This window comes from Vigna unguiculata, chromosome 5 (genome assembly GCF_004118075.2).
Source record: "Vigna unguiculata cultivar IT97K-499-35 chromosome 5, ASM411807v1, whole genome shotgun sequence".
Taxonomy (NCBI): Eukaryota; Viridiplantae; Streptophyta; class Magnoliopsida; order Fabales; family Fabaceae; genus Vigna; species Vigna unguiculata.
The window spans coordinates 9,565,212-9,583,717 of record NC_040283.1 but is presented as its reverse complement, the minus strand read 5'-3'; the positions used below and the strand labels follow the sequence as shown (position 1 = coordinate 9,583,717).

At 34.0% G+C, this 18,506-nt stretch overlaps 1 protein-coding gene across 1 annotated transcript; it reads right to left on the bottom strand.

Annotated features, from left to right (window-relative positions):
* Positions 1–734: 734 nt before the first annotated feature.
* Positions 735–17,048, bottom strand: LOC114185048 (importin-11). The gene is made up of 24 exons (XM_028072543.1): positions 16,578–17,048; positions 16,373–16,482; positions 16,081–16,153; positions 15,612–15,673; positions 15,047–15,188; positions 13,671–13,886; positions 13,472–13,538; positions 11,737–12,136; positions 10,103–10,250; positions 9,833–9,993; positions 8,842–8,941; positions 8,279–8,353; positions 8,040–8,174; positions 7,057–7,146; positions 5,821–6,003; positions 5,632–5,736; positions 4,758–4,916; positions 3,483–3,527; positions 3,136–3,357; positions 2,351–2,457; positions 2,221–2,277; positions 1,912–1,981; positions 1,567–1,813; positions 735–1,038 (listed from the first exon to the last, which is right to left on the bottom strand). The coding sequence occupies exons 1-23, from the start codon at positions 16,716–16,718 to the stop codon at positions 1,652–1,654; spliced, it is 3,030 nt and encodes a 1,009-aa protein (XP_027928344.1). The 5' UTR covers positions 16,719–17,048; the 3' UTR covers positions 735–1,038; positions 1,567–1,651.
* Positions 17,049–18,506: the final 1,458 nt, after the last annotated feature.

Genomic DNA, 18,506 nt, shown 5'->3' with positions numbered 1-18,506 from the left:
ACGTATTAAGACTTTCATGACATTGGCTCAGTCAAGGAAGCAAATAATGTCAGATTCAATTACAAACCAGGTAGTGACATATCGAAGTTGCAATGCGAGATGAGATAGTAAGGAGAGAATCACTACGTAACTAAATTAATTTGCATTTATACCATTAGGAGAAGCCTATTCATGATGCCCTTCTCAAAGGTCTACTATTCATTTGGCACACATATCAGTAACAACAAATGAACAACAACTGGAAAATCTGTTACTGATTCATACACAATTTAATGTCCTTCATTCATACATAGCGGTGGCAATAAAATGAACAATAAACTTTTGCGAGGGTTTATTATTCATGATAATCGGTTGGAACAGATGATCAGGCACTTCCTTCCACCCCAAAACTTTGCAACCAACTGTTATCATAAAAGAAAAGAAAAAACGCTTAAAATTTATCCTCCGATGACTCGGATTCGAATTCTAAACGGTCGACAAAAAATATCTAATTCAGATTCCCAACCCAACAACTTCTACAATTATCAGAGATGGGGTCATTTTTTTTGTATACAATTAGAAAGAGGTTATGTAAATAAAAGTAATAATTGAAGGAAAAAAATAAATGTCAACATAATAACATGATCCACTCTTTATATTCACCTTACAACATTTCATAAATCAAACTCACTTTGATAAATTAATGTTCAGATATCTCTCGAATTAACTTTTTCGATTTAACACAACACAGTATGAGCCAGGGGTATAAATTGCAATTCAAAGTACTTAGGTAAAATTTGCACTACACATCTCAATGTGTCCAAAACAACATTCTACAAACATTTCACATTGCCTGTCATTCTCAGTAAAGTAAATAAACACTATGGACTCAATGCTGCCCCTTTCTCTATATAATAAAGGAACAGCATCCTATTTACAGAGTTTCACGCTGCCATCAGGCATAGATAAATGAAAATGATTATAATCAGGGAAAACCATGACCTGGAAACAATTATAAATAAGTGTGTCAAAAACCACCAACAAAGCTTCAATATCATCCTGGAAAAAGAAAAGAGATTGTTAACGTTAGATTCAACTGCAGAAGTCATGAATTACAATCCATAATCACAGTAATTTCAATCAACATAATTTCAAGCATGATGGTCATAGTGATTTTTATTTTGATAGCTCATTAAAATGTCTTGGGTCAGATAAACTACAATGGGCAAGATGGAAGAAAAGGAGCGAAGGGAAAACGGTAACCGGAAAAACCAACCAGTCCATTAAGGCACCTTCTCCAATTTTGTTTGTTATTATTATCGTCCTCGTGAATGTGCACAACTAAATGCTTCCCAGTCTAATGATTTCCTGTTCATAAATTTATCACTACTGTTCTTGGAGGTCACAATTTATATGGCCTATAACTTGAAAGCTATTATGCAAGACAGATTCTGTTATCAATCGTGTCATTCAGGCTAGGGTTAATGAAAATATGGAATGGGTCATATTATCGTTAAAGAAAACCTAACAGATTAGGGAGTTGGAAGCAAGTGAAAATAAAATAAAACTGGTAGAAAGAAAATATACCCTATAAGAAGTATCAATCTATGAACACAAAAACTGAGCCTGCACATAGCACCGCCAAATCGTAAGAATTAAACGTCAGACCCAATTATGGCATCTTTAACGCCTGCTTCAATTGTGCAAATGCAGATGGATGCATACTGCTCATTGCAGCATTGAATAATTCTCCATGAATGGCAGCACATGTTTGTAGATTTTCTTTCACACAGTCCTCAAGAGACAGCTGATTGATCCTGTCGGAAAATTTGATCTATTGACAAAATAAATAAATGCATCACTTCCTTTGTTACCCTCACAATATACATCATTCAAAAATGGAAATTTAATCTAGTTTTCGCAGTTCCTAACCTGTCTTTTTCTGAATTCTTTACTAGGAATAGTGCCCTCATCATGAGATGCGCTGGAGCTCATGTCACCACTGTTATTGACAATAGACATGAAGAACTGTGGTTTCAAAACATGACTGAATGCCCTTTAATTAAAACCAGGGATGACCCCTTTTTCAGTTTCAAAAACTGAGTTTCCCTTCAGAACTAAGCTTTTTCACTAGTTGGTTATTGACATATAAGAGATTACCCTAACCAACTAAGCGTTAGCTAATAAACGAAAATGACGTGAATGGTATTTATATTACATCCCTAGAATAAAAAAGTATACCTGGACTCTTCCTCAGTTAAGTCTTCATTTCTGCCCAGAATCACACTAGTGCAAACACTGTAGATCAAAACATACACTGGGATCAGTTACTCTTATTTCCAAACAATGAATACTATTTAAAGGTTAGTACCTCAAAATTTGATCCAGTTTGTCAAGTACTTGAGGCAGTCTTAATGTCAGAATTATTGAGAGTGCTAAACCAATTGTCTTCTTCTGGATGGAAGAGACATTATCTACCTGGAAAAATTATATGCATAAATTGAAAATAGAGGATACAACATTAAGGACGCCAAAATGACACATACACACATAAAACTAAATACTGAATACAAACTTAATCAGATATTGATTTTAAGAAATGTGACATCCTACAGCATATTTAAGAGGACATAGAACTTCTTCCAACCAAGGGCAAACACTTTGCCCCGCCTTCCATCACATAGGGGTGCGTAAGTTAAAAAAGAAAACGTATCAAATAATGAACCTAAACTAGGCCGTGACACAGACAATGAGATTCAAATATACTTCAGATACTGATACATACAAACTTAAAAAATAAAATACTAGGGAAAAACTGAGGGGAAAATCTGATTCAATCCTCTGATAGTGAACAAGTACAAGAGGGTATATAGGCACTCTACTGCCCAATAAATAATTATACAGTTAAAAATGACACTCAGTATCCCTATAATATCTTGCTTCAATAATTAGAACTGACTATATCTCCTCGTAACTCAACAAATAGATAATATCTTCTAGTGACTTAACATACATCAACAGTCCAATAAATATAAATCATTTTAAAGTTGTGTATTTATTAAGTAATGCAACTCACAGGTTTGTCTGAGTACATATAAGACAAAAATATGCAATAAATTTAGAACAAAACAGTCTCTTGAACATAACCACACCAACCTTATCAACCCAAATGTCAACCAGACAAAGAAGTATATTTTCTTGAACTGGGATGGATGCTGTCTGAAGCAGTAGAGAAGTTGATGGATCTGATGCTAATTGGGCAAGTGAATTTGTATTCATCACCAAAAGCCTAGCAAGGATCGCAGCAGAAGATGCTTTAACAGATGTTTTAGAAGGATCGTGGTCATCTCCTCCACTCAAACATATTACAATTAACTTCTGTAGACAAGAAAAAATATCCGAGGCTTGAAAACATTCTCTAGATTATGATATGAACTATGAAACATGAGTTGATCAGCACATACTTTCATTTACTATATCTTACAAGCTTATAACAGACTTACTTGTAAAGTGCTGCTAATAAGTGGGGGCACTTCAATGGGGAAACACTGAAAAAAGAAAAAATCAAATTTAAATATTGCTTGCAAGGATTTTTAAAATATATATGACAAGAAAAGAAAACCATCGTCCAACTTATGATAAGACAAAAAAAAGTTCATAGAACATCCAAAAATTTAGTCACAGGCAGTAGAAATGCTGACAATGACGACAGTGATAGTAGTGGTGCTATAGATTAATAATAGTGGTAAGAGTAATGTACTAGCACTGGTGGGAGCAGTAGCAATGACAGTAGTGATAATGGTTTCAATGGTAATGGTAGTGATGATAGGGCAACAATGTTATGCATGATTACCAAAGATAACAAAATTATTTTTTTGAAACTAAAATTCAAATTTACAAATCTTATTTCCTGGTTTTGAAGATGAATGTAAAAGAGTTTTGAAATGGAGTAAAAGAAAACTTCAAACTCCATTTTTGTTGAATACGCTTTGTGTTTTGAAAATTACATTTGATAACCAAATACTCGCAATAACCCCAAATGTGGCCTTAGTTACCAAAACTTTAGTGTTAAGCTATACAGCTCGGTAATTTAATTATATATGCACTTGGTTCTAAAATCCCAGAATGGAGGTACTAGCATAAAGAAAGCCTTTTTGGCAAAAAAATATATTCTGAAAATTATTGGAATGATATTTCTTATATGATTTTTCAGAAGTTAGATAAATATTATTTGGAATTCTTTTTCAAAATTAAAAACTGCATATTTTCAAAAACCATATCCAAATTGGTAATAGATCATTTATATGTGATTAAAAAAATAGTGTTGCTAAGCATCCTACATTATCATAATGACCCAAAACATAAAAATGCCTAAGCCAATGGGAACTTAATGAGTTAACCTAAATATGCAAATGAAGCTAGGACCTAAGAAAGAACCTAATCCAAATTCAACAAAGGCATAAGGACAAGAGGAGGAAAAAAGATGATAGAAGATATCAGTATTATCAGGTTCTTAGTAGTGCTAAACAATATATGTCTGAGCAGTTGAGTTTGAGCTCACAGCACTAATACTTGACCTAGTAAATAATATGGATTAAGGAAGCAGGTTAAGGTTATTCTGTTACATTACACGATATCAAATATCAATAATATCCATGCTATCATTGTTTACTAAACCTGTACCTCTCAACTGGAGGTATCAGCATATACCAAAAGCCCCAGTAGTTCCTATTCATAATTGTGAAGTTCGAAGATTGGCATTGTTTGGGATCACATACCTGTATTAAGATATCAACCACAGGAAGAACTGAAAGAAGCCCTTTGTCATTGACATTTCCGATAACTAAATCAAGAATTTTAGCAATATTTGTTGCATGCATGCTCAGAAAGTCATTTCCACCCAAAATTATGTAATCTTCAATTATATTCACAGCAACCTGTACTTAAGATAAAGAGTATGAACATCAAAATTTAACAAAGATATTAAAATAAAGTCAAAAACTCCCTGTTAAGGGTGGGTGGGAACTAGCTAAACCAGCAAGAATACGTAACAGTAATCATAATCATAAGCCCAGTATAGTTATCATTTTGAGAATGGGATATCATTGGCTGAATTTGTTTACTTCCATCAAATTAAAAACTGCATGATTACACTTTTCAAGTCGTGCTGCACAAACTTGATAGTTGTCAACTTATCTGGAAACCAGCTGAAAGAAAATTACACAGATTTCCCTTCCATATACATTAGATATTATATTAGACTACCCTAAAGTGCCTTTATCTAATACATATCCCAGACTAGTTTCCCTGTTGGTATCTCTAATCTTACAGGCATAGTTACTAATGTAACAGACTCAACTATCTTATCTAACAAATGTTTACACAAGAATCAATGATCTAAAAATTTGAGAAGGTACAATGGATGCAGGCCAGGGACGTGAGTAGAAGGAACTTATCATTCATTCATAGATTATTATGTACGTCATACAAAAATAAGTATATTGTCACAATCCAGTAATCATGCTCCCTGAAAATTTTACAAGACTACTTCACCCAAGAGCTACTAACACAATCGCTATCTTTCTCTTGAATAAAGAGAACAGGAGTAGATAGTAAATTGAAAATTTATTAGAGTATGGAGCTAGTTCTAACCTGCAAATGGTCAAAATTTCTTTCCATAATGTCCACAAGGCGTGAAAAATATTGTAACAATTTTGGGACCATTGATGGTGCGTGAGAAAGTGTGGCTTCCCACAACTGAAAGGTGTGCAGTTGAATTTTCATCAGATATTCACTCACAACAATAGTAGCATCTATTTGGTAAAAAAACAACAGTATTACCAGCATGCTATCTTCTAGGAGATTAAGTTCGTCTGGACTATTAATATCAATCCCATTTTCCAGAATTGGCAGCAGTATACAGTAGCAAATGGGTGACTGGTAACCAAGTGCAACCACAAAGTTTCTCAAAGCAACCAGAAGCTGTATCTGCAGCAGACTTTCACCAGAAGATTCCTCCCAAACCTTGCCACAACAAAAGCAATAGAAAGAAGACAGATCCAATTTTGATTAGTCTGGGATTTAACTACACAGCTACTCTTCTATGTCACTTGCAGGGTAAAACCTAAGAAAAAAAATAGGTATGTAAAAGATGGTAGTTAAACCGATGCAGATCAATTTTGCTTGGTTTCATGTAGCCATTTAAACCATGATCTGATCTTATTTATCAAGTTACAACTAATACAGATTGTAAATCCATTGAGATCAGAGTTGCTTCAAATCAGAGATGTAGTCATATTTCATCCGCAAAGCACACAATTTTTGCACGGCCAAGTCATCTAAAAAGTGAAGGGAAATGATCACACAAAATCTGCCTCTTTACGAAAGACCAATCTTATATTCCTTTTTTTTTCACTTTTTAATGAAAGTCAAGAGAATGTGTCCAACTGTTTGCTCTACCACCCCTTTTTATGAAATTCAACCTCGTTCTAATGCCCACCACCAACCCAATACCCTCCTCCCTAACGGTGGTCCTCTTTCTTGGATTTTACTGCCATCTGCCTCCCTGCTGCAATGATTTGTTGTAGTGCTGTGCTTTGTCATGTCAGTATTCTGAGGGTTGTGTAATAGGCTGTGCATTTGTGAATTATGTCAGGTGTTACTTAACTTTCAAATACTAATGTCTGGACATTTGTGATGTTTTGTTTCGTTAAGTGAAAAACATATGCTATATTTTATCATCGACCAAGAATTTATTGATTCCGGATATGTATGATATGTGAACTGGAAACAAATCCTTTTCATTTAAAATTCAATTCCGATTTAATAGCAAAGATGTGCATGTCAAATCAACCCTAAATTTCTTAGTAAGTCAACTATTTCACAAGTTTTATCTTTAGAGGAAATTAATAAACATAAAGATCAGAGCATCAAACAAATGAGTTGGCATATTTACTCATGTCACACCATTTTTCTAGTAAAGAAACTGATTCACAATTTACTGAAAAAGAAATAATAGGCAGGATATTAAAATACAAAGCTTAGTAGGCAAATAATAGACAGGATGTCTTATGTTACCTTCTGAAAAAATTGCACCAACTTATTTGCAAATGGAATGACTTCACTAACATGTCCAATAAGGATAGAGATCAAATTCAAAACTTGAACCTGAAGAAATATTTAGAGAACGTGAGCAACAATTCACACATAGTACCAAATATTGAATGAAAGTCAGTCTCTGATGATAATTTACACAATATATGTTCCCTCTTGTCATGCAGAAAATTTCAGTAGAATGGAAGAAAATGTGATGCGGCTGTGTAGTCAAAGGCACTTATTGAGGTTGAGGTGATGCCCTTTAGTAAGGCACACATCTCAGCTGCATTGGACAGGATGCTAGCTTTCAGTAACTAACCAATAACATAAAGCTCCAAAAGCCCATCTATATAACTTGCCAACTAAAACATTAAAGGGGGTCAACTGATGTTCTATCCTTGCTGGCTAATCAAGAATAACATCTGCGCAGGATGCATGGATGGAATGATGTCATTGGGATCAACAGAAAACCGTATTTTTGGCAAAACTATTATCTAGTTTGCTGTAACAAGGACAAAAAGAAAACACGCTATATAGAAATGGAACAAAACTTAATGTGGTTTAACATACATTTAACTATGACTTTGCTACATCCATCCAGGGGCAAAGCAAAGAAAGTTCACTATTATTAACGCACATTTTAAGGAACAGGCACTTAGCACTCAATTGTAATCCCAATAGACCCAACTCCTCACTGTTGCTGAGGTTTTACAACCTTAGTTAGTAAGAGATTTAATATACTACACAACCCTCTGCTTCAACCTCAATGTCCTTGAAAATTGCTTGCCAGACTACACTGCAGGTTATTTGGGTGGTGTCACATGACAGGCTAGGTCCATGAATTTTAAACTCCCAACCAAGGAGAAATATTCCCTTCGGTACGCTGCATTTCACCTTTTCAAACAATGTCTAAAAGAATTTATTTTCCATCAAAAGGGAGGAAGTTGCCTAGAAGTAACTTTTACCTTTGAATCAAATTCCTGAACTTCCTCAAACAACTTAAAACATGAATCCCAACAGATAGGAAGAAGATCAACAAACTCCCTTTCTGAAAAGTTTGCATCCTCAATATGTAAGCATAGGGATCGACATGCTGCCAGCTAAAAAAATACATACACATGGTTAGTTTGAAACAACATTAAAGAGTATATGTTGAACTAACAGAGAAACACAAGTGCAGTAGGAATACATCTGTCAAACATACCTGGACTGACAAATCTTTACCCTGTAACAACCTGATTAAAGCACAGTATACAGGCCTTTTTGTATCATCTTTGACCTGTGAAGGATAAAAAACACAAGAAAGTGAATACAAATGAATTTTCCTTAATTGAAGGTTTAGATGGATTAAGATAATTAGTTATTTTACTATCATAAAGCCTTACTATACCAACATAGAAATTATTTAACCTGTCTAGGTTTTGAATTTCACAACATTTGGGACACTAAAGGAACTAAGAAAGCTTCAAATCAAATCTTTCGTTTAATTTTACTGCAAAAACTTTGAAGTTCATCAACAAAGTAACTGGATGTTAGTGTAAAGTTAATAGTTAGTGGTCAACTATGGTCAATGGTCAACCATAGTTAATCAGTATTAGTTTTAAATCTTTTGTACAGCGCTGTACACATTGTATCTTGTAGGATAAATACGTAGTTGAACAAAACATTCAGATGTGTATTCATTCAAAAAAAATTCAGTTCAATTCAATATGTGCTTCTCACCTTTTTCTCTAATTCTAGAGATTCAACACTCAATAAATTACATACCTCAGAAACCCATTGCCCCAAAATTATAGCAACTTTACGATGAATGATACGCAGATTTGGATGTTCGTTTGAGAGTTCAAGTGATAAAGCACCATTAAACCTGAAAATGAATGGTTTAGAAGGAATAGACAGAAGTACTTTTATATCCAGTGACAGCCAACCAAAAGAAGGATCTAATATATAAAAAAAAAACATGTTTTAATAGGCTATGAAATACGCTGTGTCATTGAAGAAACATAAATCTGAACCATCAAATAAGATAACAAACTCAAGTAAGTAACTCTTTGCATGTTAGAATGCCTAAGATGGCACTCCTTGTGTTATGCTTGGATCTAATTGACATTGTGCCTCATTTATCTTTCCATCGTGCGGCAGAGCTTATCTAGAAACAAACTTGCTTTTTGTGAGAATGAGATTGGTATATCATAATTTGTATGATTAGTTTCTAGACAGATGTCATCAAGCCTTTGGTATGGAAAATAACCAGTTGTGGCAATGTGCTCTATATCGCACCTTCCAGTCTCAGTTCAAAAGGAATAGCCACATCTTCAAGGGCATATCCTCACCTCTGATTTTGTTATGGGATAAAACTGTTTTCATGGTGTTTAGCATATGAAAAATTTAGATGACTCGTATTCCAAACAAGGAGACTCGACAGCTCTCCAACACTGATTTGTCTCTATTTTTCCTCTTTGTTTTGTCTTTGCCCTCTGGCCTTATATACAATGCAATTTAAGAAGTAATATGCATTTTGGCAGGGAAATGCACTAAGGTGCTTGAGGTAGTACAAACAAAATCAACGAATAGTAAGTCATCACAGGAGGAAACTTTGTACAAAGTTCCATCACCAGTAATGGGTGGCTCCATGATTTCTTGAGTACAAATTTGTATTAGCAAAGCCTAGACACAACAAAACTACAATGATCTTCAATATTTTAGAAATGATAAGATGGATAACTTGGTAAATAAAGCATAGTCTTCTTGAACTTACCAGTCCTTAAAGCTCAGGTAGTTTGAGAGTTCATAATAAACATAAGCAGTAGCACCATAAGCAGCATCTTTAAGAAGCAAAGCAGGTGTAATTTCCGTCACAGAAGTTGGACAATTATTCATACTCTCTTGAAGAAGAGAAACTACAACAGGGCCTAGCAACTAAAAGTAACAGTCATAATCATACACCAACATTAATCTATAGTCAACAATTGAAATATCTCAACAGGAGAAAATACAAGATAACTGGTGATGTATAAATGGTACCTACTTGGCTATTAGTTTCAAACAATACAATGTATAATGCCTCAGCGCATGGCCTCAATTTTTCTGTCCACTGAACCATATCCTGCTCATGGTGAAAAGACTCAGGGTTACGGTACCACTCTTCCATATCACTTGCTGTCAGAACAAAATACCTGTTGGAAGATAAAGGCACTGTTTAGGCTGGCAATAGAGTGAAAAATCATTACATGAAATATCACTTTTACTCAAAGCAAATTACAATTATAGCCAATGACGGTAGCTTATCACCTCCAACTTATTTAAAAAAAAAAAAAGAGAAGTTAAATTTTCTCATAAGTTATAATAGAATATCAAAACCTACATAAACCTTTCAAGATATCGCTCACAGAAAGCCATCAAAATGGGTCCAAACCAATGGGCCAACCTGCCACCACAGCTTTAGGCCGGAAACAATAATATTTTTACAATGGGTCCAAAAATTGGACCCAGTCTACCTAAGAACTGACCTGGGCTGACCATCCAACCCACCTATAAAGTTTACCTGATTATAAATATAATGTAAAATTAAAACTTAATTCTTTAATTCACTATGTATTATGTGAGAACTTGGAGAGCTTAAATTTGAGAGACAGAAGTAATGTTAAAACTAGGAAAACTTGAAGTTAATTAGGACCGAGGAGTGAGGTGGAGTTACATTTTTATTTTTTCAATTCATTACGCACTATGTATTACATGCAATCTTTAGTTCTTAATTATGGAGTTTTAATTTTCATGTATTATGTTTTGTTAAATATACAAAAATAAAATAATAGAACTTTTTAATTTTTATTTTAAATAATTATTAAAAATTTAGGTAGACTGATATGTTTAACACACTAATCCATAATGGTCGAGCCAGGCCTTTTTCAAATTGCATGGTCAGTGAGTCAGGTTGAGTCAGCCTGTTTACAAGGTGGGTCAAGTCCAAAGGGCTGGACTAGTCTGTTTTGACATCCATACAGGTCAGTTGAAGACCTACAAACAGACAGCCATAAGTGCATACACAAATGACACAGAAAATCCCATGATCTTGCTATCACAGATTATTCATAACTTGGAAGTTGAAAGCAGCAACACTGCTTTTTTGCAATACAGATTGCCACTTTTTTGCCTCAATACCAAAACATTCTATGAAGCAGTAGGGTATAAATACACTTTCAAGAGATTTCTAAATGTGTTTTATTTCACAGTATATTTAATATAATGACTAATATGATCTCTTACACTAAATTATCCTTGTATTGATTATTCAAATCCCATCTATTTGGCCCACATACATTTTAATTTGAGAAATTTTATCCTAAAACAATATTGGGCCTTGTGTAACTTAGAAGCACAGATGATTTCCTAAATATGTTCAGCTTTGTTGACAGGAAGCCATGAAATTAAGGCACACTACCACTCACAAAAATACACAATATATGAAAAAAAGGACTACTAAACAAGGTATCCCTTTTGACTGATTTGGAGAAACCAAAAGGAACAGAAATACATTTTTTTAATTTAATTATAATTTGCATAAAACATAACATTTATAAACACAGCATATCCTTATGCCTCACTCAGCAAAGAAAACAAAACAAATACAAGCAAGCCAAGAAGTGATTGGAACGTGAATACCTTGATATCAATACATTACACAAGTGGACTATCCTTTCAGTGGGGAGAAGAGAAGTTAAAACACCACCAACTGCACTGGACATATTTTTCTTCATCAGCTCCACAGTAACTCCATTTTCATCCATCACCCTACCTGTAAGACTTGGCTTGTACTCCTTACATTCCAGAATATTTTTAATCATCACCATACACTGAATAAGAAATTGCTCAAACGACAATAGATATGGCTCAGGATCTGTTATCCTATTCAAACAGAAGTCCATGACAGAAGAAAGCACAAATTTATCACCAAATGAGTAAGGATGTCTGCCCTGAAAGGCAACTAAAATTTTCATCAATTTGGTGCATGCCCTCTTTACGAAGTCCCAGAATTTAGTATACTGCTTTTGAAAAGAAGAATCTGTAAATAAAAATGTCTTGTAAGAATAAAAATTAAGTAACATTTTATCCACAGAAAAGGCACAGAAAGTAGACATTGTAGATTGTGCTGTGAGGAGGGAAGGCAATATTAGCATTTGAAGGTCTAATTTTTTTTAAACAGCATCTAATTACATAGCATAAAGATACGAACTATAACTTGAAAAAATAAAGAGAAAACAAAAACTAATATACAACAATCCGGGGCACTGACAAATAAGGATAGATTAAGAAATACGTAAACATGGTGATAATAGTATACGTTAAATATCCAAGTCTACAAAGAATGAAGAAATGGCAGTCCATGTATTTTCTCATTGTGCTTTACAAATACTTCATTTTCAGGATCATTCCCTCCTTATTTTATCTTTTCCTACTATTGAAATAAAAGATAGACATAGGTTGAATCTCTAAATGTGTGTTGAGCACATAGGGTTATGCATTTGTAAATAGGAAAATACAAAGATATGGGTATAGATACCATGTTGAAATAAGAGAGAGAGAGAGAGAGAGAGAGAGAGAGAAGCACAGGCTGAATCCTTAAATGTGTATTGAGCACACAAAAGATTATGCATTTGTAAATAGGAAAATATAAAGAGATGGGCCTAAGCACATTACATCTAACACCTATAATTCCATTATCTACCCTGGTATTTAAAAAAAAAAATCTCAGTTATTTATTTATTTTCTGTTTTTTGCTGACTCTTAACTAGGCGATATCCACTACCACAGAGTACTGTTGGTCATGTAGCTGTCAAGGAGAATTTTCCTTTGAATTTGGCAGGCATATTCCAAGAAAAAGTTATACCCAATTCCTGCTCCATTTCATCCAGCCAGCTTGGTTACTATGTGCGACAAGATTCTCTTCCCAGCTCAAATACTCCTCATGGCTCACCAACTAACTAGATTATATCATCCAACCTCTAGAAAAAAATGCATTAAAAAGCATGTTTGAACTTGCTACTCTATGAAGACAAAACATCCAGCTGTAGGGTGTGCCTAAGCACATTCAAGACTAAGTTAAAGAGAGTAGAGATACCGTTTGCATATGGTAGAGATCTTCCATTACATCTCCAAAAGTTTGTATACCAATTAAAGAAAATCTATCAACATAATGTTTTGATCATCAAGATTCAAGTTCCACATCATCATTCTTCAAAAATGTAACTTGACATGCTTTTGTGTAGCACACTAAAGAAACAATACTTTTCTAGGAACCAAATGATTCTTAGTTCACTCTACAAATTTTATAATATAATTATTTGTCATAACCTAGACATGAGGATGAAAATATATACACCAAATATAGAAGTCTCACAGTATGGAAGGAGTGATTGAATGGCACTCAAAAACACAGGTGCGACTTCCTTGACTGGCCGTACCTCCTACAAAATATAGTAATAATATAAGCCTGAAAACCTTAACTGGCGAAACAATTAACCAAAAAATATAAAAGAGTGCTCAGCTATCAAAACACAAACTCACAGAATTAAAACAAGATATGGATAGATAATTACCTGAAAACACTTTGAATCACTTTGAAATCCTGAAACAATTAATTGCCTCACAATTTTTGAACATAACAGCCATCTCTCACATGTAAGATAAAGTTCATGAGGCTGATCTTCAGCATTTAAATTAGAGCTTTGAGAAAGAGAAGAGAAACCATGAAGTATTGTCTGCACATCACTTTGCCAAAGACGCCAGCTATAATCAAAGAAATGAGACGATATCTGCCATACAAATTGGTTGTATACATGAATATATTATATGATTTAAGCAACACGATGTACTAAACAGTAATATTATTCTAGAAGAACTATGTAATCAGATGCATAACTTTGAGGAAAAAAAGGTGAAGATGCAGAAAATAGGGGAGACGATAAAACAGAATACAATTTAAACCCCAAAAGAGCGTACAGGATAGACCATATGTACTACTTCGTAAGGCTCAATAATTGCAACTATTTGTGTTTAAAATAATAAGAATAAAGTACCAAACATTAAAATGATACTTGAGTTAAATAAAACTTATAGCATATACACCCGAACCATTCATTTAGGCTCTATCATTGTGAAAGAACAGTTGTCTCTGGTTATGTTAGTATTGAGAAATGACAAACTTATGTTGCCTGTGGCATCAAATGTTTCTATCCCACCTAAGACATACAACACATCCATAAATTGGACTGCAGAACCTGGCTCTACTCAATTACGGATATTGCTCATTATGAATTAAGTGTATCACCCTCTTAATGGGGTGATATTAGACTTATTAAAAGTTCCTCTTATGCCAAAATCAACTCAAAATAATCAATTTAATGTTTGAAGTTAAAAAATGACCCTCAAAAGTCAAGAGTCACACTCCCATGCAGATATGCCTAAAATTGAAGAACACACTAGGTTTAGTGATACACATCAAATTAAGCTACCTCTATAGACCTTAACTACTAGATAGTTGGGACAACCTTTCAAGGGAGAGTGGCGATACTGCCTCCTCAAAAGTTTAATGTATTGAGCCATAGAGCCTGCAAATACCTACATCCAAGTTTCCAACAACTCAACAATAGGACCTCCTTGCTACCCTTGTAAGAACAAGTTAAAATATATTACGAAAAAAGTTGTGCATATTTGTGTGGCTTGGGATATGTATATCTGTAGCCAAGATCTCTTCAATAAGCTGAGAGAAAAAATGTTTAAACAAGTTTTTTATATAGAAGATTTTATTTTCTAAATAAAAAGAAAGGCAAGATTATTATTGAGGTTAACATATCATTCCAATAATAATGACTGTAGACATTTTGTAAGTTTTCAATGTACAGCATAAAGGCAAGGATTTAGACAGATGAGTGCAAGAGAGAACAGAAAAAATTAATAAAAGAAGGAACTGCACCTCTGCAAAGTTGCGTTGATCTGAAGTAAGGCGTTTTGTGGACAACTCCTTTAAGGTCCTAAATAGAATTAAAAAGATTCTATGGGAAGCTAGGACATCTGCTGATTGAAGTTGTTGTGATAAAACCAAAAAGATGTCTGGCCTGAGTCATTAAATTAGCATATCAACATAATATAGGACTTGCTTTAAGAAGAATGTTAAAATCATAAAAATGCATAGAAGCCAAAAATTAAGATAGCTTATATCATGTATGCAGCAAAAAGCCATGCATGTTGATAACGCCTCTCAAAGAAAACTAAAAATCCAGAACGCTTCTTTTTTATAATATTAAAACTGTATTAAAAGGCAAATAAGACAACTTTTTGGAAGATAGAACTTGCCTGGGAAATCAAAAACCATTAAATAAAACCTAATGTCATGCATGGGAGTTCATTAAGATAGTCAATGAATCAAAAATAACAATGGAAAAGAGATATAAAAAGAGGGAGCGGATGAAATTTCAATCGCAGTATTGTAGACACTGTAAATATTCTTGAAAACCAAAGAAATAAATATTAGACAGTACCATTCTTTGGGATAATCAATACGAGCGATTTTTGAGATGAGCACTGCAAGCATAAGAGCTATCTGCATTTTGAAATTGAAGGAGTTAGGAGAAATAAATATCTAAAACCCATCACAATTCACAAACATAACCAATAAAAATAAAATACTAAAAGCCTATGAAAAGCAGGGTAGGGCAAAGGATGACTATCATTTACCATTCACGAAGTATCCAATAAGGAAAATATTTGCAGTGGAAGTTAGAACCCATGCAAACTGAACAATATAAATCTCAACCCATCCCTGACAAGAATGAACATGTCTAGAACCGAAGTAACTAATGAACTCGGCATTCAGATAGCGGTAAGAGTAACAAACCAACAGTCAGAACACAAACATGCACAATGTTTCTCTCCTCAAGAACCAAATCAATAGTAAGCACCATCACAGACCTACAAAACATCCACTGAAAGAAGGTAAAATAAAAACACCTGATCATTCTCTTCTCTCAAGTACATCAACAACTTCTGCCTCAGGTGCATTTTCTCTTCATTGCTAATCCCCCTGAACAAACGAAGAAAAACTACACATTAAAAATGTCACATTACCAGTCACACATTGTTGCATGTAAGGTTCAGCTCGATTTTCACACAAAAACACAGCTTCAACGACCGACTACCAAAACTAAATCCAAAAAACAACCTCTTGTCAGCATTTCGATTACATTTCCCCCCTTATTTATAAGCAAATAAAGTAAAAGAAACAAAACTCAGAAGTGTTTACGAGGAATCGCGGCGGTGGCGCCAGTAGCGGTTGACGCTGTTCTTAAAATACACGGTGGCCATCATGCGTACATCCGTTTGCGACGCCAAATCTTTCGCGGTAATCACTTCCTGCAGTTCCATTCGCAAAACCAAATCCTCAAAACGAAACAGAAAGCACAATGCAAACTTCACTAGAACCCTAGGAGAGAGAAATAGAATGTTACGAGGAGGCACGAGCAGAAGCCAGGCCTGGACTCCGATTGCGCAAGGGCGTCCTCCGCCGGAGCGCGGATGCGGTGATCGGCGCTCATGGAATTCGTGAGCAGCGAGTACATCGCCGGCACGTCGGAGGCCGAAAGCGCCATCGGCGTGAAAGAAAATTCTTTGTTTGCGTTAGATTTGATTTGAAGAGTGAGTGGGTTAGTGAGTGAGTGACTGAGTGAAATCGGTGTTAAGTGGAAGTAAAATTTGTTTAGCTTTGTTCTGTATTGTAGTGACTGCAAAGAAAGGAGATACTTATATAGAGAGAGAAGACGAAGGAGAATGAGGAGAAAGTGTTTGTGTTAATGTTTGAGAGAGATCGTTGAAGAGAGGGTTGGGAGTGTAGAGAGAACGTTTGGCAGAGAACATAAAAAACGGGAGTGTGGAGGCTAATTGGGACCCACGGCGTCGTCATAAGCGTTTCCTTTCAGATTCAGACCAACTGCGCCAGCCATTTACTTTTCTTTTTTTTTCTGCCAAGTCGGATTATTTTTTTTTCTTTCTTCTTCCATATATATTGTTGTTATCTGCCACACACACTATTGTGAGAACAAAATTTAACCTTATGCTTAAATGGATTTTTAACATAAACATGACTTTAGTTGAAAAATTTAAAATCTTGAGTGAAACTATAATCGTGTTGAGCCAGAAAAAAAAAAGTGGGCATCTTCCTTCAAGAGTCTTCTCATTAAGCAGTCTTATTGGGAAAATGATGAAAGAACGAGTTCTTAACAAATATTAAGGACGAAATAAGTAATTAAGAGATATGTGATTTGGCTAGAGGAAAACATGTTTTAAGATAAATAATTTGGTGAATATTGCATGTGTGTTGTCCAAACCCTCTTGTAAGGTGTGAAAATTAAAGACAAAAATTATTAAAAAATACATTATAATTAAAAAAAGTTGTTGTAAGATCAAATTTGATAGTATTTTATTACACAATGTTTGTCTTTTATAATAAAAATCAATAAAATCGAAAAGTTTTATTGACCGAAAAGTTGAAATTTTAAACAAATTAAAAGAAAAAAACAAGTTAAGGGATAATGCTTAAATTTTATTGTCTGGGAAATTAGACGAAAGAAAAACTAATGCATTATACATATTATAACATGACATTGATGTCACTAATTAAAAAAATCCATAATTTTTTTAAAAAGTAATTAGTTAAGATAAAAATAAATGGTAATATATTATCTTTAACAATACACAAATCAAGACACATGAGAAATGAGTGTTCAAAGTTAAAAGATAATAAGTTATTGTCAATAAAAAAAAAATGAGCTTGATAATAATAATTTTTGTATGATACACCAATTTATTGTGATGGAGGTTAAATGCATCAAATCACAATCAAGTCATGGTATTGAACCATTATGTTCTTAAAAAATAAAACAAATAAATTATACATATGAATCTTCTTCAAAATTGTTGCACAATCCACCGGTGCAAAGCTCACTTTTTATAGCAATTTTTTACATTGATTATAATCCACCCTATATAAAAAGTGATGTGATGACATAACTGTAAATATTATAAAACTTTTCATATCGATTTGCAGTAACATTTTTTGTAATAAAAAGATAATTTTATGTATCAATTATAGTTATAGTTGATATAGAAAGTGGACACGGTGTCACTTTTGTAATAAAGAATAATTTTTTCTGTACTTGTTATAGTTATAACTGATATAAAAAGTAAATTATTTTCTTTTTATTTACAAACACACAAACATAGGGTTCTCATAATGTTCTCTCTCGTTTAGGGTTTCTTTCTCTTTATCATTCACCCATGTGTGAGCCACCCATGTTCGTTTTCGTCGTTCATCTTCACTAGGCCAAAGACATCGTTGTTGCAACACCTATGGTCAAGATTGCCATCGACGATAATGTTGA

Coding starts and splice junctions, on each gene's coding strand:
- LOC114185048 (XM_028072543.1), bottom strand. CDS start 16,718: ATGGCGCTTTCGGCCTCCGACGTGCCGGCGATGTACTCGCTGCTCACG. Junction 7,147..8,039: donor TTCAGGAATTTGATTCAAAG/GTAAAAGTTACT, acceptor ATATTTCTTCAG/GTTCAAGTTTTGAATTTGAT. Junction 2,278..2,350: donor AAACTGGATCAAATTTTGAG/GTACTAACCTTT, acceptor TTTGATCTACAG/TGTTTGCACTAGTGTGATTC.